At 60.5% G+C, this 22,440-nt stretch overlaps 1 protein-coding gene across 16 annotated transcripts in view; it reads right to left on the bottom strand.

The window, feature by feature from the left end:
- The window catches only part of RBFOX3 (RNA binding fox-1 homolog 3), a 445,251-nt gene that overhangs the window by 5,321 nt on the left and 417,490 nt on the right, over positions 1-22,440 (bottom strand). For 7 of the 16 annotated variants that reach the window (XM_059877939.1, XM_010816526.3, XM_005221191.3 and 4 more), the window contains 11 exons: positions 21,061-21,315; positions 14,546-14,683; positions 12,410-12,463; positions 11,453-11,545; positions 9,832-9,892; positions 5,895-5,948; positions 5,492-5,624; positions 4,856-5,036; positions 3,876-3,937; positions 2,871-2,949; positions 405-1,110 (listed from right to left, as the gene is read on the bottom strand). In XM_059877939.1, coding sequence (XP_059733922.1) covers positions 1,066-1,110; positions 2,871-2,949; positions 3,876-3,937; positions 4,856-5,036; positions 5,492-5,624; positions 5,895-5,948; positions 9,832-9,892; positions 11,453-11,545; positions 12,410-12,463; positions 14,546-14,683; positions 21,061-21,282 — 1,122 coding nt within the window. In that variant the 5' untranslated portion in view covers positions 21,283-21,315 and the 3' untranslated portion in view covers positions 405-1,065. 16 annotated transcript variants of the gene reach the window in all.

The following is a 22,440-nucleotide window of genomic DNA, read 5'->3' as shown; positions in this document are numbered from 1 at the left end:
GCCCCAGACCCCTGCAGCAGAGCTGAGCCCCGAACTTCTCCGGACAGGAGGTGGGTGCTAAGCACTATCCTGCCAGAGGGGCTGGATGATGAGCACCACCTTTCCCTGCTCTCGCTCAGACTCCCCTTCCAGGAGGGTACCCGGAAAAGAACATTTCAAGCTTGGGGAAGGGAAGGCAGGGCTGACTCAAATACAGACCGGGGTGCCAGGCTGGCAGGGACCCCGTCTCCAGAGTGTGGCCGGATTGGAAAGACTCACGAGTGTGGGGAGTGGGGCAGACAGGCTAAGAGAGGGCCCCCGGGCACTGCAGGGCTGGACCACTTTTAGACTCTTTCATTTCTTGTAACAGAGGCTAAGGAACCCCTGAGGCTGGTGTGGCTCCCCCATGACTTGTGACAACTTCAGCAGGAAACATCAGTCAGATTTAATCAGAATTGTGAGTTTAGCTGAATGGGGACAAGGAGGGCAGAGACAGCTACTCCTGCGATTAGCTGGGTGAAGATCAGGAGTGACCACTGTCGAGGCTGGGAACCCACCAAGTGGGGCAGACAGACAAGAGCCCCTCGCCGCCTGAACCCCAGGGGCAGGGGCAGGGCTGTGGTCAGAGTGGCTGGGGTGGCTTCCTGGGGAGGCTGGACTGGTGTCTTCCTTGGGGCGGGGTGGGGACAGGTGACAGGAGACTGGGCATGGCTCTCTCGGGCTCTATTGCTACTTCTTGAGAAGAGGTCTTCTAGTAGCCTAGCCCCTCCCACTCTGTGCGTCCTATACCTGAAATGGCTCAGGGCTGGGGGTGGGGTGGGGCACAACATCAACAGAGTCAAAATAGGAACCAAGGTTTCAGACATACAGGGGTGACCAGGGTCAAAGACACACACGCCATCGTGGGGGGAGACCAGCTGGCCGGAGGTAAAACCTATGGACTTAAAGAGTCGCGGAGGTCAGCAGCGCGTGTCGCTGACCGGGAGGGGCGCACTGTCCTCGGAGTGGCTGTGCCTGCTTTTGGACTGCTGGGTTTGGTGTGTACTAGGCAGTCAGAGTGAATGCTGTTAGGGGCTGGGCCTCTTGCTAGTAGGGGGTGAAGCGGCTGTACCCTCCTCGGCAGAGGCTAGCCTGCAACATCAAAGATGAAAAACAGCCAATCAGTACCGCCTTTCGGGAGGGGAGGGGGAAAGCAAAAAGGAAAAAAAAAAAAAAAAATGAAAAACAAAAAGAGAAACAGCTAAATCCCGTCTTCTGCCCCCTCCCTTCCGTTCTGCCTTGGGGAGAATGGGCGCTGGTTGTCATGGCAGCCAGAGGGGCGCTGGGCCTATTTCCGATGTGGTTGGTGGCCTTGGGGTCAGAGAGGTGCTGGGGTCACCAGCCATGGAGCTTCTGGATAACGAGGTCTGAGATGTCTTTTGGGCACTTCGTTGGCTCAGGCCTGACCCTTCCCTGCCCGCTTCCTCCATCGGCTGTCATCTGCGGGAGGTCAGAGCAGAAGCCCCGCCTCCTCCAAGCCCATCGGGGCTGCGGGCGGGGGGCGGTGCAGGCCTCAGCCCCGCCAGGCACCGGAGGGGAGAGGGGCCTCTAGTCAGGGTTCCTGGGGCCTTGGCTCTATCAGGAAGGACTGTGTTTGCTCATCCAGCTCCAGGGGCCTTCTGGGGTCCCTGCGCCTCCTCTGTCCAGCCGGGAGGACAGGCCTTTGGCATGCTCTCTCCCGTGCCCCGGGGCTCCCCTGGGCCAGGGAGCCCTACACAGGAACCTCCTGCCCCACCCACCAGTTTCCCCAGAGAAAGGAATGGCCAGTGCCAGAGCAGAAAAGTTGCAGGGGATAAAAACCCAAGAGAATCTTATAAAAATAAAAGAAAACATAAGAGGGAACCCTCTGTGAATTAACCAAAGCTTTTAGCTAACAGCTTCGCAGAGGGCCTGGCGATTCTGAAGCCAAGGAGTCTGCAAGCCAATTTCGGGGCCTTCATCCAGGAGTGGGCCTGGGCCCGCCCCCCAACCCAGAGGCCTGCGACCCATGGCTGCTTGGGATGTCTGAGGCTCATTAAAAATCAAAAAAAGATAAAACGAAAATTGGGAGGGAGTAATCAAGAACAAGGGAGATGAAAAAAAAAAATCCATATTGTCTCTGAAGCTCCTCCCTCTTTACCCTGCCCAAAACGTTTTCATCTTTGATGCTGGATGCCAAGCTAGTTAAAAACCGACATTAATACCCCGGGGGGTCGGGGTGGGCCTGGAAGGTAGGTGTTCACTGGAAGCAGATTTTGGGGTACAGAGTGAGCTGGGCTGTATGTGTCAAGATCTGGCCGTACATACACACACACACAGACACACCGGCCCGCGCACCTCCGGGCCTCAGCAGGCCGTCAGAAGTGCGCCTCCTCCGCCCCCGCCGAAGCCCGGGGCAGAGGCCCCGCCTCCCCAGGAGAGACCTGCAGGCCCAGCTGGGAGCCATGGAGGGGTCACGGAGCAGGGGCGTGGGTGATGTGAGGAAAGGTAGAGCAAGGCGGTGACAACACAGAGGGCCTGTGGCACAGACACACCCACACAAGAGGAAGAGGAGGCCCTGCCTGCCTCTGGAGCCCCTGCCAGGAGGTTCTGTTGGGTTTTCCCAGTCCAGGGAATGGAAGGCCAGGATGCTCGGACTTCAGTTACAGGGCTCAGCAAAGCGGGCCACACCAGAAGGTCTCCCAGACGACGTTACCGGGCAGCTGCCTGTCTGGGCGGGCCTGCCTCCCTCTGACTCCACGGGGCACAAGGGGCAAGTCCTGCCCAGCTCAGATCCAGGCCCCCGTCCTGCTAGGCACCAGGCCGAGGTCCGGGGCGTTTCCCTGAGGGACTGCCCGCCCGCCCCAGCCTCAGCCCGGCCCGGGCCTCCTTACCATGGTTCCAATGCTATAGGTCGCCGCGGGGCCGATGGTGTGGTGGTAGGGGTCAGCAGCCGCGTAGACTCTGCCATAACTGGGGAGGTGAGCACAGGGAGGGGGGTGGGGGGGCGACAGGGCAGGTGAGGGTCTCCCACCTCTCTGGAGACAGCACCCCAAGGCCCTGCCCTCCCCTGCACACCCCCTCTTCCTCCTTCCTGCTGGTTTGGATGGAACATAGCCAGCCACCCTCTGAACACGTCCAGCGAGTGCTGACCACGAGTGCTGGCCTACTGTGCCCCAGACAAAACCCAGAGGCCAGATGCTAAGGGCGCCACCTGCCCCTGGAAGGGAGGGCCGAGGGGCCTTCAGTGCCGCTGGCAAGAGCAACAGCTGCCTTCCACGAAGTGCCCACTGGACGCCCAGCTCTGGAGCCTGTATGCTTCCCCAGGCTGCAGTCAGTGGCCGATAGGCCGAGTGCCCACAGGGAAAGGCATCAAGGCAGCCCCCACCCCAGGACTGGCCCTCAAGACAAGAGAGAACCCTCCTCGGGCCTCTGGATGTACTTGCAGCAGAGCACACACTCTGCCTTTCTTTCTCCGGGCTTAAGGGTCTCAGGCCTGGGAGCACTGAAAAGGGTCAGAGGTGTCCCAGGCAGAAACCAAGGCTCCTAATTACCCTCTCACTTGGGGCTCCAGAGCTCAGGGCGTTGGGAGGGGGTGGTGGTTAGGCCTCTAGGGCTGGGCATCAGAGGAACTGTCTGCTACCTAGAACTGGGGGGTCCCAAGGCCTCCTGTGCTGTGAAGGAAGGAAGTGATTACAGAAGTTTGGGGCTTGCTGGCTTGGGGTCTCCAAGCCCATGTAGACTTGCTCTCCTTTGTCCAGACTCTTATGTTCCTCCAGGGGGAAGCACTGCCAGGCCCGGAGTGGTGGGTAAGGCTTCTTGTCTGTTGCAGCCCAGCCCTGTGACCTGTCCATCTTCTCCTCCCCATCCCACCCAGCTCTCCACCCCTCCCCAGGTACCTGTCACTGTAGGCGGCTGCAGCTGCTGCTGGCTGAGCATATCTGTAGGCGGCATAGCCTCCCTGCAAGGTAAGGGTCGGGGGGAACACAGCACATGGGCTTAGTGGGGCAAACACAGCCTTTCAGCCTTCACCTTGGGCAGGTGAGGGATGGCTGGCGCACGCCTGAGAGCACCTGGCTTGTGGTCTAGTGGCATGGCTCAAAGTGGGGCAGGGTGTCCACACGCCTCCTTCATTCATTCATTCATTTATGTGTCCATTTGTGCATTCAACACACATGGGTGGGCACCAATAATTATATGTCTGGCTGTGTTCAAAGCTTTGGCACCCAGTAGATGTTCACAGACCTGCCACCAAGCCAGTGTACTGCCAACCTTGATGCTGATGGGCACGGAGAACCCATGGGTGACTCGGTGTTGGATGCTGGGATGGGTCAGGGGCAAAAGGCATTAACTCAGACCACATCTTAGCCCTGTTCAATGGATGGCTGAATTACAGGTGACCACCACCCAGGATGGCAGTGGGGGATGGGGGTTGTCAGCAAGGGCTCCGAGCTACAGGAAGCAGCAAGTGATGCCCCGTGAAAGAAGAGAGAAGGCAGGACTCCATCCAGGGGTCTGCCCTCGAGCTCCTACCTCCCAGTCATTCTCTGAGCCTCTGCAATGGATCTTGGGTGCTCGTTGGGGCTCACTCAGTGACCCCAATGTGGTTAGGGATACGGAAGAGCCACCCACGGCCCCCATCATACAACTGACACCTTGTGAAATGGAGAAGACACGCCCGGCTCATCGTGCTGCTGGGAATCCATTACTACTGCCACCCTGAGCGGGGACAACCCAGGTTTAGCTGAAGCTGACCTCCTGGGCTCCCAGGATGGGAGGGGTGGGGGGAGCGGGGCAGGGAGTGGGGGACACTGACTGTTCATTGAGACACATGAGATACCGGATTCATCTACCCTCCCACCCCTGGGGCTGCACTTACATAAATCTCAGCACCATAAAAGCCATCCTGATACACGACCCTGGAAGCAAACGGACAAGAAAGTGGTGGGAACGCTGGAGAGGTGGGGTAGGCCGGCTCCGGTGTCTGCTGAGGAGGGAGGGGGCAGGGTGCCAGCCCTGCCCATGGGACTGGCATTTTAACAAGCGTTTGCTCCAGTGCCCTGTTTTGGTATAACAATAGAGTAACACCCTTGCTGGTCAGCTCCTTTCTCCCGCAAACCCAGGGGCCCATCGGCCCACTTGCTTACTGACCCTCCCCCTGCTCCACCCCAGGCAGCTGTACCCCCCTATTAGGGTCGGAGGGCCCCGGACCAGGGAGGGCTTAGAGAAGGCCCACTGAGCTCCGGGGCCGACCACGACCCATGAAAGCAATGGGCAAGGTGCTGGGGCTCTGAACGTCCCCCACATGCCAGTGACCCTGAGATCCCGGAGCAGGGTGGGGGTGGGGGTACTGATGTGAAGGTGACTGCAGTGTGAAGGTTGCGGTTCAAGCCCCACCCCCCGCCCCCGCTGTTCTGGAAAGGCTGCCTAGCCCCCCTGGCTGCACCACGCCTCCCTCCCCACGCCCCCTGGGCCTTTTTCCAAGCCTCCCTCCGTGTGCCCGCCAGGTACTCACGCTCCGTAAGTCGGGATGGGGGGCGGGGGCGGTGCAGCCCGGAACGTATTGTATACAGCCCGGCCCCGACCCCGTAGGTGCGCGCCCCTGTAGGCAACGGCTGTGCCGGTGGTGGGGTAGGGGAACCCCGTCACTGCAAGAAAGTGGGCCGGAGAGCAGACGGTGTGAGAGGGACAGCTAAGAGGAGAGGAGGAGGCGGGAGGGCGGGAAGCCTGACCACCGCTTCACCTGACCACACCTCCTATCCGGCCACGCCCAGCCCAGCCCCTGCCCGGCCCCGCCCCGCCCCTGCCCGGCCACGCCCCCTGCCTGGCCCCGCCCCTGGCCGCGTCCTCTTATGCAGGAAGATCTGACTACCCAACCAGGCCCTCCCCAAGCCCACGCCCCAGCTCCTAGCCTTTACCTGCATAGAATTCAGGTCCATAGACTGCCCCTACCACCGGATTTAGCTTCCAGCCTAGAAGAGAAGCAGAGAAACCCAATCACTATCTTCCTTATTCTCTCCCCACTTCACATTATGTCTGGGAACCCTGGAGACTCCAGGATAGGCCCCACTGGGACAGTCCCAGGCTGTGGCTGCTGCAGAGAACAGGCATGACCCCTCCTTCTGCAACCAGGGTAGACGGATGAGGCAGGAGCACAGACTCCAGGCCCCGCTTAGGAGGCTGCAGCCTCCCTGGCTGGGTGCCTTCTGCTCCTTAATAGGCACGCAGCCACTCCTGACCATCTGCCTAGTGTCTTGATTCTTTTCAAATTTTTGCCTTCCCCAGCCTGCCCCAGGCCTCCCCTGTCCTGGGGCACTGGCCGCAGCAGCTTGGGGTCTGCACGTCTGCTGAAGAGCATTAACAGGGAAAGTGGAATGTGTTATTATGCAACCGTCTGTAGGTCGCAGGGATAGGGGTGCTGGTGGTCTGGGTGCTTTGGCGCCTGACAGCCCAGTCTCCTGGGAGCTGTATCATGCAGGTGCTTGGCTGCCTTCCAGGAGGGTCAGAAGGTGCCTGGCCTCAGCCATGGCGACCTCCTCCATCTCCTGCCCATGTCTGTCCTGGGCTGGAGCTCCTGGAGGGCTCCCTTCCCCAGGCTGAGTTTGCTCTCCTGTGTCTGTTTTTCCCCAAAGCAGCCGACGGCAGGGCTGCTGAGGGAAGAGGTGGGGAGGAAGAGCTTTGGGATTGGGGACAATAAGAAGGACAGCTAGCATTCCCTTTACCACATGCCAGACTGTTCTAGACCCACCCAACAAGGAAGGCGTCACCCTCACCCATCTTACAGATGAGCAAATAGAGGCTCACAGAGGCACGGCAGCCTCCAGTTACAGGGCTGGTGAGTGGCAGTGTGCGTCAGTCACTCAGTTGTGTCCAGCTCTTTTTTGACCCCATGGACTGTAGCCCGCCAGGCTCCTCTGTCTACGGGGATTCTCCAGGCAAGAATACTGGAGTGGGTTGCTATTTCCTTCTCCAGGGGATCTTCCCAACCCAGGGATCGAACTCCAGTCTCCTGCATTGCAGGCAGATTCTTTACCATCTGAGCCATCAGGGAAGCCCACACCAGCTCAGACCATGCTCCTGGCCACTCCCTGGGCCCCAGCCTCTTCCTCTCTGCAGGTGGGCTGGCTCCTCCTGGCTGGTCTTCCTCTCCTGTCAGATATCCAGGGCCAGGAGTGAAGGCCTGCTCCCACCTGAGGTCCCGGGGATGGAAACCAGTGGGCAGAAACTTCACCATCCCCAAGCGGTCAGGAAGTGAGTGCAGGGGGTGGTCAGCCTGTTTGACCAGGCCCAGCCTCTGGCCCCTTAGCTCTTGGAGTCTTTGCAGCATTCCCCCCAGGTCCAGCTCCACATCCCAAGCCCAGAGTCTGACAGCCCCACTGCTGGACTGACAGCCGAGAAGTGCACAGGACAGAGTTTCCGGGCCTTGTTCCTCCCAGGGCGGCCCGTTCTCCACACTTTTTGTGAGACTGCCATCTATTCCTGGTCCACCATCACATGACGTGCCTGAATGTTACTGTTGTGCTTCTGAAATCTTCTATAAATACCAGGTCAGGAGGGAAGAAATAGTTCATCTTCTGAGAAGACCTCCAGTCCCAAGAACTGAGTCGTCATCTTTTTTTTTAATTATTTATTTTTGTGGCTTCGCTAGGTCTTCGTTGGTTTCCCTTGTGGCTCAGCTGATAAAACATCCTCCTTGCAATGAGGGAAAGACCTGGGGGTCAGGAAGATCCCCTGGAGAAGGGAAAGGCTACCCACTGTGGCCTGGAGAATTCCATGGACTGTACACTCCATGGGGTCGCAGAGTCGGCCGCGGCTGAGTGACTTTCACTTCAGGTCTTCGTTGCCGTGCCTGGGCTTTCTTTCCTTGCGGGAGAGCGGGGCCTACTCTCTAGTTTCTGTGTGCAGGCTTCTCACTGCAGTGGCTTTTCCTGTTGTGGAGCATGGGCTCTAGGGCTTCAGTAGTTGCTGCACATCGGCTCAGCAGTTGTGGCTCTTGGGCTCCAGAGCACAGGCTCAGTAGTTATGCACAGGCTTAGTTGCCCTGTGGCATCTCCCTGGACCACAGATCGAACTGGTATCCTCTGAATTGAAAGGTGGACTCAGCCACTGGACTACCCGGGAAGCTGGAACTGAGTCTTCTCAGTAAAAATCCAGAGTGGTGCAGAGTCCTTGAGCCACCTACCCCAGTCCAGTCCCCAGGTCCCATCCGGCACCTCCTCTGGTCCCTTCAGAGAGTCTGCACTTCTGCTTCGGATGGTCCTGGCACTTCCCTCTGCCAGTTCTGGAATCCTGCGTACCTCTGTTGCTCTGGCCCCAATTCACTGTCTGGGACCCCAGATGACAGAGGCAGCCTGACACCCACCTGGGTGGATCCTTTGTTTCTTTTGCAAATAGTAACACCCGGTCAAACCTGGAGAGTTTTGTTTCCTGCAGTGGAAACTTCTGCTCCTCTGACTGAACAATGAATTTGAGTCCTCCAGAGCATTAAGCAAAGTCAAGCCTTGGTCATCAGAGCCCATGAGCTGGGTCTCACAGCCACCTGTGGTTGCCGCCAAAGTGGGCAGAGGTTTCTTCCTCTCTTCACTCTCTGTTGTTTAACTGGCTTCAGTTCTGTGACCATCCATGCCAAGGATGCAGTCATTGAGGGATGGGTTCCCTCCTGAATCCCATGCTCCTTGGCACTCTCAGGTATGCCAGACAGCAGGGGCGTGTGGCTCTCAGGAGGGGCTGTGCAGCCCCCAGGGTCACCCTGACCCTGTAAACATGTCTATGGCTTTCCTTCCTGCAGTGAGAGCCAGGTCTCTAAAGTCACACCCAGTACGGGCTCAGCACAGGTGCAAAGCCTGGGAGCCTACAGAGTTTTAGAAAGAATTTGAGCTTTGTTATTCTCAAAAAAGCACACATGTATACCTATGGCTGATTCACATTGATGTATGACCCAAACCAACACAATATTCTAAAGCAATTAGCCTTCAATTAAAAAAAAATCAGGATGGGAGTGACAATAATCTCGTCTAAACGGAGTCTGGCCGAGCCCCAGCCCTACTCCAGGAGGTCAGGTGGTAGGTCTGCCCACAGTCCTGGCACAGGCCTTCTGTGCTGGCCTGCCCCCTGACTCCATGCACATCTGATCAGACCGGGACAAGCGAATCTTGGGGTGGCTTGGTCCACTCTTTCCTGCTGGGGGTTGGGGGGTGGGAAGCAAAGCCGGAAGACCCATACTGATGGAGTGAGGCTGCTGCTCCCTGGCAAGAGGTGCGAACTCAAAAAGGCCCCAACGAAGTGCCAGCTACACTCAAACTAGTTCCTTGCCCGGTGAAGTTAAGGCACAGGGTGGCCAGCCAAGAGCTGTCCCTTCACTGCTCCCAGCTGCCAGCATTTAGCATCGGCAGTTTCGTTTCAAAGACTGGTCACCTCTGCTTACAGTCAGGTCCAGGTAGGTATGGACAAGGCCGCTTGGCCAACTAGGCCTCAACCTTTCAGTGTTTCTAAGGCTGGGGGTTGGGGGAGGGCGACTGCCCATCTGTCATCACGCTCATTAAAATACTGAACACCTCTAGCCCGGGCTTCCCTCTGCGCTTAGAAAATAAGGAACAATCCAGGAAGTTGCCACCTTCCCCCTGTGCCTGAAGCCTGTCCTTGGCCTCTGGGTGCTGGACACCCCACGGGGGTCTCACCAGCTGTGTAGGAAAAGGGTGGTCCAAGGTCTCCCCTGCCTCACTGACCCACCCCCTTCAGACCACAGCAGAGCATGAGGGGGTGCTTAGCATCCTGGTAGGCCGGCCTCCAGTGGCCTGGGCCCCCTGTCCTCACTGGCAGCCCCTGCAGCCTCCCAGGGGTCCAGGGCCCGCTTACCGTTGGTGTAGGGGTTGGCAGTCTTCTTGTTGGTCATGACCCGGGCCGTGGCGTTATTGACCTGCCCGGAGAGAGAGAGGGAGAGGCTGAGGGGGGCATTAGCCTGCAGGCCACTGGCCGCCTGGTCCCACTCTGAACTTCTCCTCTATGGCCGCCTTGGAGGGGGCGGGGGGCTGGGGACGAGGCCCCCGGGGCTCCCAGGCGAGGCATGGTACAGCTTCTGCCACCAGCCTGGTCCCCCACCAACCACGGCCTGTGCTCTTCCCTCCCCGGGCACCCCGCCCTACCCGGGGGGCCGGAGCCACCACTGCTCCGCATGCTGCCCAGGTCCCCAGCCTTGGCTCAGACATCGTGTCCAGCGCCCCCGCCCGGCCCTTGCCCTTCACACGGCTGTCCCTACAGCCCAAGCTCAGCCTCTCTCTGGCAACCCACGGCCGTGGGAGCAGCTGACTGGTGGACTCTCCACAAACTGCTCTCAGCGCAGCTAGCAGACCGGCCCCTAAGACTTCTCTGCTGTGGGCAGCTGCTGAGGCCTTCCTAGTCATGGGCACCAGGATGGCCACCCCTCTCTGTGGGGGCTGCACCCCTTCCCTCAAGGCCAGCAGAGAGTTTTCCTAAGGTGGGGCATACATGCCTGTTGAGGGGGGCAAGGCCAATGTGGGAGGACCAGGTGGGCACCAAGTGGGTCCTACTGTCCAGACATCTAAGGCCCTGGTCGGGCTGCCCAGAGGGCCAGGCTGGGGTGTAGGAAGGAAGGGGAGAGCCTCTGCGGAGGGAGCAGAGAGCAGGTGGGGAACTTGAGGGTGGCGTCTGGGCCGTACTGCCTCCTCCCAAGTCCCTGTGAGCCCCAGGGGCCTGGGGCCACAGCCTCGAGTGTTGCCGGACACTGAGCTGGAGCCCAGCCGCGGTCAGTGCCTGTAGCATTTGTTCCGCTTCTGGAAGCCTCCCCCACCCCCAAGCCTTCCACCGCCCTTCCTATGGCTCTGCACTGGCCACTGAGCCCTCCTCTGTGGCCGCCCTCACTGCTGAGCCTGTTTGGGAAGCCCAGCTCCCAGCCATCAGAACCACAGCACTGAGCAGGGTGCACACGGGCCCGGGGAAGCTGGCTTAGTGTCAGGAGGACCCTGCCTCCTCTCCCCTCTGCTCCTCTGGGCTGGATCCATCCCTCTGCATGGCTGCACCTTGCTGCCCACTCTCTGGGGGATGAAGGCAAAGGGCAGATGGCAGGATGGGGCAGCGTGGGGAGGGGGCAAATGGGGCAACCGTTGTTCCTTGGTGAGAGTGGCCGGGGGGATGGTTAATGATCCCCTGCCAACTAGGGGCAGACTGGGCTGGCTGAGGTCCTTGGAGCTGCCAAGCCTCAGAGAGATGACTTCTGGGGCTTCTCCAGCCCCATGGGAAGGAGAGGGAGGGCACAGGGTGCGGGGCCCTTTGGTGAGCCTGAGATCGAGACCCAAGAGGGGCGGCAGGTGGTGGGCTCAGTTCCAGCCTCAGCGTGGCCCCGCCCCGGGGACCCTGGCCCGGCTCTCTGCAGGGCAGCCGCGGGGCTGGGTTGGGGGCCCCGGGGTGACCGGAGGCGGTTCTCAAGGGCGTCCCTGCTGCAGCACACTTATCTGAGCACCTCAATTTTCCGGCCCTCTACGATCGTCCCATTCAGCTTCTCCCGGGCTCGGTCAGCATCTGAGCTAGTTTCAAAAGTTACAAACCCAAAACCCTGTGAGCGGAGAAGGACAGACACGGAGAGAGAGACATAGGATGAGAAAAAGGAAAAAAAAAAGAGGTGTGCGGGGTGGGGGGGGCGTGGGTGGGAGGGGGCGGGGCGTGGGTGGGAGGGGGCGGGGCAATGGGGGTGGGTAGAGAGAGAGAGAGGGGTTGAGTCAGGTGAGTTGAAGGAGACTCAGAGGTCTGTCCTGGTACCACTGGCAGGATGCCCAGGAGGGGTACGGCCCCTGGCGGGGGCAGCTGCTGGCCTGGCCTGAGCCCGGCCTGAGCTGACCGCCTGGCACCTGAGGGGACAGGCCAAAGCTGAAAAAGAGATGCTGACCTGACCAGGGGCCAGAACTGTCGCCCTAAGCCCACCTGGGAAGTGGGGGTGCCCAAGGCTGGGCTTCTGAAGGACTGAGTGGGGGCAGCCTCACCCATCTTCACCCTGGGGAGCCCGAGGGTGGGGGGAATCCTCCCATCCAGGAGCTGGCACCCTCCCGCCTGCCCCCTGCCGGCCCTTCTCCAAGCCCCGGGCGGGGGGTGGGGGGCAGCTCCAGGAAGGCCCCTGGCCCCAGGGGAGCAGCTCGCAGGCTGGGGAGGGGCCCAGGCCCAGGGGTGGGGGCTCTCCGAGTGCAGACAGAGAGGTCCCGGCGGCTTAGAGAGAAGGAAGCGTCGGCGGCAGGCAGCGCAGCGACAACACAGACAGCGGGGTGGGGAGGGCGGGGCGGGCGGAGGAGGGGAGTACAAGCACCCGTGTCGCTCAGGGGTCCTCAGGCTCGGAGCTCTCCAGGGCGGAAACGCACATTTCACACGTTAGCCTGGCGGGACCTACAGCCGGGCGCTGTAATGGTGGCGGCCTCTGGGCGGCACCCACCTTGGAGCCCCGCTCGTTAAAAATGATCTCCACGTCTAAAATTTTTCCGAATTGCTGCAGAGACAGAGATGAGGGTGGGAGAGACAGGAGAGGGTGGGTTAAGACCGCCGGCCCGGTTCGCCGGCTCTCCACGGAGACCACTGCCCACTGCCTCCATCTAGTCCTCTGCTCCCCGGAGGGGAGGGGTGTGCGGGGGCGGGGGGCCCTTTCCACCTCCTGCAGGGCCGTGCATAGCCTTGTGGGGGTGGTCCGCACCTTCCCATGCAGAGGGCTTCTCCTGCCAGGACACCCGCCCCACCTGTGTGTCACCAGTCTCCCTGCTCTGACTCCCTGCTCGGGCTCTGCCCCTAGCTGCTGACAGCCGGCCCTGATTCCCACACATGCGTACAGGGCTGTGGATAAGCCCTTCCCCAAAGGTTGGGGGCCGCTGTGTAGAGGAGCCCCTGGAAGAGACACAGGGCCCAGGAAGGACACTGCATTGCCTGCTGCCTGTGCTGTTTAGGGGCTGGGCTGTGTGGGGTGCAGAGGACAGTGAACCCAGGCCCCTCTGCCTGACTGGGACATACCAGTCAGCTGGTCCCAGACACTTCAGCTAACCCCTTCCTGCCCCATCGCTGGCCTGGAACCCTCAAGGGGTAGCCCTGTCCCTCTCACAGGACTTGAGATCAGGAAGCTGGGGATTAAGTCCCCTAAAATGCCAGCTGAGGTCCTAAGGGGCCTCCAGTACATGCAACTGGAGTTTCCCCTTCATCCTGTAATGTTCAGGAGGCAACACAGAGCCAGACAGCGAGGCAGTGCCAACCCTGCTGAGTGCTAGGGAGGGAGGAGGCGCAGCTGGGATGCAGGCAGAGTGGGCTGAGGGTGCTTGTGGGTGGCCTGTAGGGACAGAGTGTGCTGAGACCCATGATGTAGGGACCGGAATGGCATCCCAGTGAACTGACCCAACACTAGCTGCTTTAAGTCAGGGCTCCGGGCTCAGAGAAGTTTGGCACCTGCCAGGCCCAGGCTGAGAGGGGGTAGAATCCTTATCTTCCGATGATTCTAAATTCTGCCCGGACCCCACTGGGTCTCACCCCAATCTAATGGGCCCTGGCCCCATCCTGAGGCCACCTCCCGTTTACCTGACAAATCCCACCTGAGGGTGTCATGAGGGGAGGGCTGGGGTTCAGGGGTCAGAGTCTGCTGGACTTGAGGTGGAAGTGGGGAGTGGGCACGGGGCAGGCAGGGGAAGGAGAGTTTGGAGTGGGAGACGGGAGAGAGGGAGAGAACACAGGCTGGGTGCACATGTCCTCCATGGCCAGGCCTGAACCTGGGTTGCTGCCCCCTTACCCACCCACAGGGCAGCCCCAGCCCTGAGTGGGCATCAGCACGTGCTAGGGGCTCAAATCACGTGGCAGAATAAAGTCACTGCAGGACTTAAGAGCCTCCCTGTAGGATCTCACAGTGACACTGCCACTCGCTGGTATCCTACAGAGTCTAGAACAGACCGGGAGAATCCAGGGATGGAATGCTCACTGGCTTCCCGTAGTGTGGGCTCCTTGTTGCCCCAGCCCCCGGGGCCTGGGGGCTGCAGGCCCAGAGATGTCAAGTACCTGGGCCGGGCCCCAGGCACACTGGACAGGCGGGGGCTGTTGGGTGTGAGGCCGGGAGGCTGGGTGCCCTTTTGGACACAGAGTTCTCTGGAGCCCTCAACAGCAGAATGATAAACCTAACTGGCACCTGCCTGGGCCTGAGGGGCAAGGGGTTGGGGTGAAAGTGAAAGTCGCTCAGTCACGTCCGACTCTTTGTGACCCCATGGACTATACAGTCCATGGAATTCTCCAGGCCAGAATACTGGACTGGGTAGCCTCTCCCGTCTCCAGGGGATCTTCCCAACCCAGGGATCGAACCCAGGTCTCCCGCATTGTAGGCAGATTCTTTACCAGCTGAGCCACCAGGGATGCCTGGGGTCGGGGGTGACAGTCACGCAGGTCCCTCCGTGGAGCCTGCGTCCCGCCTCCCCCCTCCCATCCTGCAGGCTCAGGTCAGAGCGGGGCTGGACCCAGAGGGCAATGGGAAGCGGGAAACCGGGGGGCCGTTCTGACACTGGGGCCACCCTGGGGGTGGGGGGCAGATGGAGGGGCCACACACACTCACCCCGAACATTTGCCGCAGGTCGGGGTCCCTGAACCGGAAGGGGATGTTGGAGACATGTAGCCGCTTGGGCTGCTGCTTCTCTGTGGGGTCGGAGGGGTGGAGTGGCTGGCTGTCCGTCTGTGCCGCCTCATCTGTCTGCTGTGGGGAGAGGACCCGGGCTGGGAGGTGCCCCACTTCTGCTCCCACCCCATAGTGGGGGAGGATCTAGACACCAGGTCTTCCCCAAGCCCCGCAGACTCCCCTCGCCCGGGATTCACAGGATTCGTAGTAGCACTTCGACCTCAGAGGTCCCACTTTCGGGCTCTTCCCTGAGCAGTGTCTGTGATGCCGTCACAGAGCAAGGCCTCCCTGGCCCAGTGTGCTCTCCCACCCTGTGGCTCAGCTTGACCACTGATGCCCGACCTCAGTGGTCCCTTGGCCATCACAGTTCTTGAACTTGTGCGTGTACACCCCCAACCCCGCGACAGCCTGAGCTCTGGGAGGACAGGTAACGTTTGGGGTTTCCAGCCTGATGAGAAAGTGGAGAGCTTTTGGAAGCCACTCATGGCACACACATCAGTAGGGATGTGGCCCCAGGGGAGGCCACCCCCAGACTGCCTCTTCTTCTAGCCCTGCTCTGAGGCTGTGCATTGTCCAGGGCTCAGGGGTGGCAACCTCCAGTGCCTCACAGCTGGTCCTGATTCTGGACCCAAACACTGATCAACAGAGGGATTCTGAAAGACTCGAGTCTCTGGAAACAAAGCCGCCACAGAGCAAGGACCACCTCCCCGCCCTGTCCCCCAAACCAGCTCCCTGAGAGGTCAAGGCCATGAAGAGGCCTCGAGGCAGTGCAGTGCAGCGAGCGGGCTGGGCACATGTGTGAGGTTCCTCACTGGGGACTTCCATGGGGACAGGCCACCAGCTCACAGCCAGGCTGCCCTTCAACTTGGTGGGTCCTGCTGAATACCCAGGCCAAAGGCAGGCTGGGCATGGTGAGTGCAGGGAGGGCCCACCGAGGGGCCTCATCGTGACCCTGGGGCTGGCATCTCTGGTCCTCTGTGTCGGTGTCCAGGAGCAGAGCCGATGACAGGCCGGGTGACTGGACAGACGCCTTCTCTCACTTGGGGCTCCTCCGGACCAGCTCCTCTGGGGCTCTCCTCTGATGCCGTGTGCCCCCATCCCCTGTGGGCACGACTGGCTGAGAAAGCATCTTTTACTGCTCCTTTTCTCTTCCTGTCTCAAGTCCTGGTTTCCCTCCCAGGTTTTCTGGGATCACCTCCCCAGTACACTGCTTGGACTTGAACCTTTGTCTGAGGATCTTCCTCTGGGTCAGGATTCCAGGTGACAGTCGGGGGGCTTGGCTCCTGTCTGATACTCCTACAGAGAGTGAAGGGGGAAGGACAAGGTCCTCAAGGCTGGGGTAGACTTTGCACAAATGGAAGTCCTGGCGGCTGTGGTCTCCCACGTGGCCGGCGGAGAGAGGCCGGGCTGCAGAGACACGCAACGAGGACAGCTGAGGGGAGAGGTGCTGGCGTGTGCCTTCCACGGGTTGCTGGCAACTGCCCGCTTGCTTCTGGTGCGTTTTGTCCACCAAAGGAGTGCTGGGCAGTACCACAAGCCTCCCGGAGCCAGGATGGTAAGCAGGGCGAGCTCACGGCGCCTGAACCTTCGTGCTGTGGCTGAGGACTGGCCCTCGCCAAGGCCACTGGCTGGAGGTCTGTCTCTGGACTCCTGAGTGGCTGCCCTCAGTGGCCATCAGGGTCATCCTTTCTGAAAAGACAGGGCTGCTCCCCTAACTCCTGCGCTCAGCCAGTCCCCAGGGCAGCAGATGCCATAGGGGACAGGAGGGGAGGGGAGGGGGGTCAGCTCCTGGGCACACTTCCTGGTGGCAAGCCGGGAGGGGGTCTGGCGGGCTGCAGGGGTGCGGGGCTATCCTGTTCAAAGGCCCCGTAGACTCAGCTCTGTATTCCTGTGTTGAGAGGAAGCACAGGGCGGGCGATCCTACACGTGGGTTTGAAACCACCATCCTCTCGTGTGCCTGGGGGGACATGTGTGACCTGGGGTTCAGCAGGCTGGCCACCTCACGCATGGCAGGCCCATTTCTGGAGTGTGTGTTCTCTGAGCCAAGTGTGGGGCTGCAGGTGATTCTGCGCTTGTTCCTGGGGCTTCACCAACAAGTGCTGACACCCAGGAGCCCCCTTCAGTCTGGGGAGGAACAGCTGGTCAGGGGGAGTGAGGTGGCAGGGCTCCGAGGCTCCTGGTCTGGCCTGCACATGCCCTCGTTCCTGACAGACAAATCGGGGCAGCTGCCTTTGGGCTTTTGGGGGACATTTGGGGGCTCCTCTCCCCCAAGCCCAGGACCTGGAGATGCCCAACCGCTCAGCCCCCTCCCCAGCTGTCCTCCTCCCTTGTTGCACTCTTCCTTGTAGGAAGCAAGCTTGGGCTTGACCGTCAGAGGCCCCGTCTGCACCCCCAGACCAAGGCAGAACTGGCCGTGCATCTGCTGATTCTTCAGAAGCCTGGGCCCCGCCCTCTGGCTACAAAAAGCTGTGGCTCTTTCCGTGAGGCGGTCAGGTTGGGTCCAGTGTCCCTTGTCACCCTCCCCTGCCATGCCTTTCACACACCTGTGCCCTTGGCTGCTCTTGGGTACAGGTGACTCATGGACTCCAGATCTGGGAAACTAGGGGGAGGAGCATGCAATGCTGACCCCAGGCCAGCAGAGGGCAGTGGTCAGCGCAAGCTGGTGGCCAGGACTACGGTGGACGGTGGTGGGGGTGGGGTGGGGTGGGAATCCCAGCTCCCACTCGGAGATGGGGAGCCTTTGGTGGGAAGGGGGCACCATGGGATGGCACTGATGAAGCTGGGGCATCTGGGGCCAGGGTGGGATGTCCTTTCTGCAACGCCTTGGGCCTCTCCTAATAGCAGAACTGAGCCCACTGTGTGTCTCCAAGATCCAGGGTCCTCCTGCTTCTTCCCACCTCAAAGGCCCTTAGGAGAGCAGCTGAGGGTGAGGTGGGAGAAACGGGGTGATGGGGGGTGCAGGAAAAGTAAGAAAAGCCCCCCTTGGCCCCAAGCACAGCTGCAAACAGAGGCAGATAAATGGGTTCAATGGCTGTGAAATTGTAAGATGCTGGAGAAACCCCCGAGTGTGACAGCACACTGGCTGCCCCGAGGGGAGACGGAGGCCTTCTCACCATTTATCACAGCGGGCCGGGCAGCTGGCACCGCCTTCCGAGGGACTTCACTTCCCTTTTTCTTCTTTAAAGCAATCTTTGCCTTTGGTTCTCAAATGCAGGGAAACGAGAAACAGCAGCAGCAACACCCCTTCCCTCTCCAGCTGCTCTCGGCCGTTTTGCTTCTGCGTCCTCCTCATTTCCGTGTCATCTTAGCCCACGTGGTGACACGGTCCTCGTCCCCCTTTCAAGGCAGCATCCGGTCCCTCTGCATGGGACAGTGCATCTCCCATCCTTGCACCCTCCAAAGAGTCTGCAGCCCCCTTCTCTTGGGCCTCTCCAAGCCCAGCACCGGGAGAGGCTGAGAGGGCCCTGGACAGGGTCAGTAGGTCCAGTGGGGTGGCAGGCAGCAGGCCAGGATCCGGGGGCTGTCACTGGGACAGAACCAAGGCTGGGTGATGCCACACAGAGGAAGCAGCTCCAGGAAACCCTCTTTCTCTGTGGCCCCCTCTCCCCTCATCTTCGGTCCTCCAAGACTTCCTGGTCACCCATGCAATGACCATCGGCTGCTCACCCGACATGGCTCGTCCCTGGTGGGTGGTGAACCAGCTTCAGAGGAGGTGTTCTCCCCATGAGGCCTCGAGCCATCCACTCATGAAGCCTTCTTCAGAACCTCAGGTGGAGCTGTGTCCTCTTTGGACGCTGTGAATGACGCCATGCTCCGGGAACCCTCTGCTTGGCCCCCCATGGTGCATCGATGCTGATGGCGCCATCTGCTCGCACCCTGCCTGAGTCAGGGCAGCACCCTGGGGTGCTGTATTCCAACCACGGTCCACCCCGTTCCCTTAAGTCCCAAGAGCCAAGAGCAAAGAGGACCGAAGGCTGCCGCTCCAGCAGGAGTTTCTGAGAGGATGTCCCTGTGGCTGCCCCACCACACAGGGTAGACGGGTGGGTGGGGAGGACCCCTGCAGGGGACCCCCGTAAAACCTTGCAAGAATGAGGTAGCTCTGGGAGGTGGTCCCCAACCTGTACCCCAGGGGGTCCTGCAGAGTAGTGAGGCAGGCCTGCTCCATCAGCAGCCCCAGTCACTCTGTGTCCCCTGCTGCCTTTTGATAAAAGAACGTAGATGACGCCGTGATGACAAACGGAATCCACAGGCAGGAGAGGGCAGATTGGACATAAGCTGGAGCCTACACTGCCTGCCGCCCCCTACCTCCTGATTCTAACACCAGGCTGTTTGGGGAAGGCCAAGGGGAGGCTCTGGGAAGTGACGCAGGCCTGATCCGGGATGGACGTAAGACAGCTGAGCAGCAGGGCTAGGAGGACCAAGAGTTTGTTGAAGATAAGTGGCTCCTGGAATCTTCGAGCAGGACAGGCAGTGACCACCCTCCTCAGCTCCTCCCAAGGTGCGAAACCTCTGATGGAAGGAACACTCCGGATTGGAGCATCCACACCCTGCAGCAGCGGCAGCTGAAGTCTTTGCCGGGCAATTCTGAGTGTCTTTGAGATCATCCGCTAGTCGGGGCCTCTATCTCGGTATCCCAGGGGAAGAGCAGCAGACTCACCCCCTCCCAGGACCTGAAGAGCCCCCCGTGGACAGAGGAAGGCCGAGGCTGCCCGGTATCGGGCTCAGCAGCTCTCTGGCCCAGGCATTCCTGGGGTGGGGGGGCGTTCGATCGAGCAGTGAGGCTCTCACATCTCAGTTGGCTTCTCTCTGAGACTCCCAGGTCCTCTTCGGGGCCACGGACTCTCGAAGAGTGGAATGTCCGTGACTGGTGGGAAGTGACGGTCCCCGCGGGTAGGGTCAGGCCCTTCCTCCTGTGCACCCCCGTGCTGGCTCGGGGCCCAGCACAAGCAGGTCCCTGCAGAAGTCGGCCAAAGGAAGATGATTCTGTACGGGTCGCGGTGAGGCTGCGTCAGGCGGCCCAGAAGGCCTGTCTGTGCTGTGGAGGTGTCAGCGGTCGGTCTCAGCCTCCTCTGTGTCAGCCACCAGTCTGGTCATCTTGTCTCCTGGGTTTGCTTCTCGGGGTGGGGGGGCGGTCAGCATTTGTTCCCAAGGAGGTCATGAGAGGTTTCCCCAGATTCACCCCATCTGCTGTTGTCCATCAGAAAGAGACCGGCCAGCCAGCGGTGACCTGCTCACAGGGACCCCTCTGGCTCCCTCACTCACCTCTCTTTTCTGAGCACATGCAGGTCACAGATTGAGGCATGAGAAGCGGCAGCAGCCAGGGAAGTATGGTTTGGCTCCCTGTTCTGAGACCCATGGACATTGCCCTTCTCATCCGTGGAACCCTGGGGGGCATCTGTGGTGGATACCCTGTACCAGGGATGCTGGGAGAATCGAGAAGACTGATGGTTTTGGCGCAGACTCAGGTCTGGCAGTGCTCCAAGCGGGCAGGAGAGTTTGGTCCAGCCCGTGGCGGGCAGCGTGGGTGGGCGCTATCCCCAGAGTTTGGATGATGCTGCCCACACACTGAGGGAAGGTGATATCCACATCTAGGGGTACACCGCAGGAGCCAGGCTGGGTTAAGGGGCTGAGGTGGCACAAAGAGGGGGGCACCCATCAGGCAAGCGGTGCAGGGCATGTTGGCCTCCTGCCCGGCCCCCACCAGTCAGCACTGGCACCAGGCCAGTAGGGCCAGCTCGATGAACCCAGAGCCCTGGAGCTCGGCAGGGCGGGTCCACAGAGGATGCAACAGAGGAGGCTGGGGGCGGGGACGCAGCAGCCCAGTCTTTGGAGGGGCTCCCTCCACAGGGTGCCCACCCCAGGCGGGCCAGGGGCAGCAGCCACTCCTGGACGTGATCCTTGGCTATCAGGAAATCTCCAAGAAGTGCCAGGCTCAGCACTTTATCCTTGGAACTGCATCACAACCACATAATTGAAGTTATCTGATTGGAGGGCAGCCAAGCAGATAGATTACAAGTGATTAGAAATGATAGGAGGGCCTGCAACCCGAGACAGCTCTGAGGGGCTCTGGGCCTCTGCTCACTGCTGCCAGCCAACCCCCCTCCCCTGTCCCCCGCCCCCCCCACCACTGCTGGGTCCCCCGGGACTCCGGGTGAGCCCAGGCCCCCGACCTGGCTGTTTCCCTCGTTTCTCATTAACAGGTCACTGATGGTTGAGGTCATGCTCCTTCTCCCAGATGAGGTGAGAGCTGGCCTGAAGTTATGGCTTGGGGAGGCAGAGGGGGGCCCCTGCGTGGCATCTGCCCACCGGAAAGATTCTTGGGTGTCAGATGGTGGAGAGCCGGAAGGCTGAGAGAGCCTTCCTGGGGGCAGAGACACCCCTGCTATGGGCTGCCTCTCCATACGCAGGCCCCGAGGCCCCTCCCCCTGGAGTTCCGAGGCTGGGGGGGCCCTTACCGGCACCGTCTGGGCCCCTGTGATGGGCTGTGTGCTGGTGTCACTGCTTGGCTGCTCCGGGTGGGTCTGTGCTGGTGTGTACAGGGTCATGCCATGCTCTGGGGGAACCGGGGTCTGGCCCGAGTAGTCCGGCGTGGGGTGCGGTGGGGGTGGGGCGTACTCGGCGGGGATGCCGTTCTGTGGCGGAGGGGGGTACTGGGCTGGGGGGTAGGGCTGGGCCATCGCTTCAGGCGGAGCCGTGGCGTCCTGATTGCCCTGCGGAGGAGAGAGCAAGGCTGGTTAGACCGCGGTCTGGCCGGGACTCTGCCTCCTTTCACCGGCCCCTCTCCAGGAGGCCCTGTGGTCCTGAACTAGACTTTGAGCAGCATTGTCCAGGCCGCATGGGATGGGGCGCTCCCCCAGCACGGGGCATCCAGCTCACAGCTGGGCTTCCAGGGGCATTCAGGGGAGCCCAGGTCTGTGGCGAGACACCCCTGAGTTTGAGGCCACTTGTGTGAATTTGTCAGGTCCGAGCACACTAAAGGTTTATTTTTAATCCACCGAATTTTAAAAATAATTAAACATTTCCAGATAACTGTAGACAGACACAGCTGTAAGAAATAGCTCAGGGTGGCCCCGTGTACCCTCTATGCAGGGCCCCCCAGCGGTGATGGCCTGTGAAACCTTCCTCACCAGGAGACTGACATGGGGCCAGTCAAGACGCAGAACCTTCCAGAAGCAGCAGGATCCTGCCTTTGGCCCTGGATGGCCACACCCCCACTCTCTGGCCTGAGAAAGGCTTTTAAGCCTCGGTTTTCTCACTAGTAAAGCAGGGGTGAGGACACGATTCACAGCCTGCAGAGGGGAGGACTGGAGTTGATCGTGAAGACATGGAGCCTCATACAACTCAGCTTCATGGTGGCCACAGGGTGAGGTGCTGTCCGTAGGGCACAGAGGGTTCTGGCCTCCGTCTCGAGGATCTCCAAGATGTCCCAGTGATCCTTCCCACCCTCAAAGGTCTGCTGCCCCAGGGGGAAATGTATTCCCTCGATGCTGGCCCCAGCCAACCTGGGGCTCTGAAAAGCCCTTGGCGAGGCCTGGAAGCGCCCCAGGACAGTGGTTCTCCAAATGGGGTGCTGGGATCTGCAGCATCGGCATCATCTGGGGTCTGGTCAGCAATGCAGATTCTCGGCTCACTCCAGACCTCCTCCCCAAATCTGGGGGCTGTGAGAACCACTGGTATTGGGTACAAAGAAAAGCCCTGGTAGAAAAATCTCTCAGCCTCAGAGAAGGGACTGGGGTCCCTTGTGGGTTCAGGGGAGGGGACTAGTGTTCTGGCCAATCCTCCCTGTGGACACACACTAGGGGGCAGGCTCTCAGCAGCCACTATGAGCAGGGGAG

Source organism: Bos taurus, chromosome 19, assembly GCF_002263795.3.
Source record: "Bos taurus isolate L1 Dominette 01449 registration number 42190680 breed Hereford chromosome 19, ARS-UCD2.0, whole genome shotgun sequence".
Taxonomy (NCBI): domain Eukaryota; kingdom Metazoa; phylum Chordata; class Mammalia; order Artiodactyla; family Bovidae; genus Bos; species Bos taurus.
The sequence above is the reverse complement of the archived record's forward strand: the minus strand, read 5'-3'. Positions and strand labels throughout refer to the sequence as shown.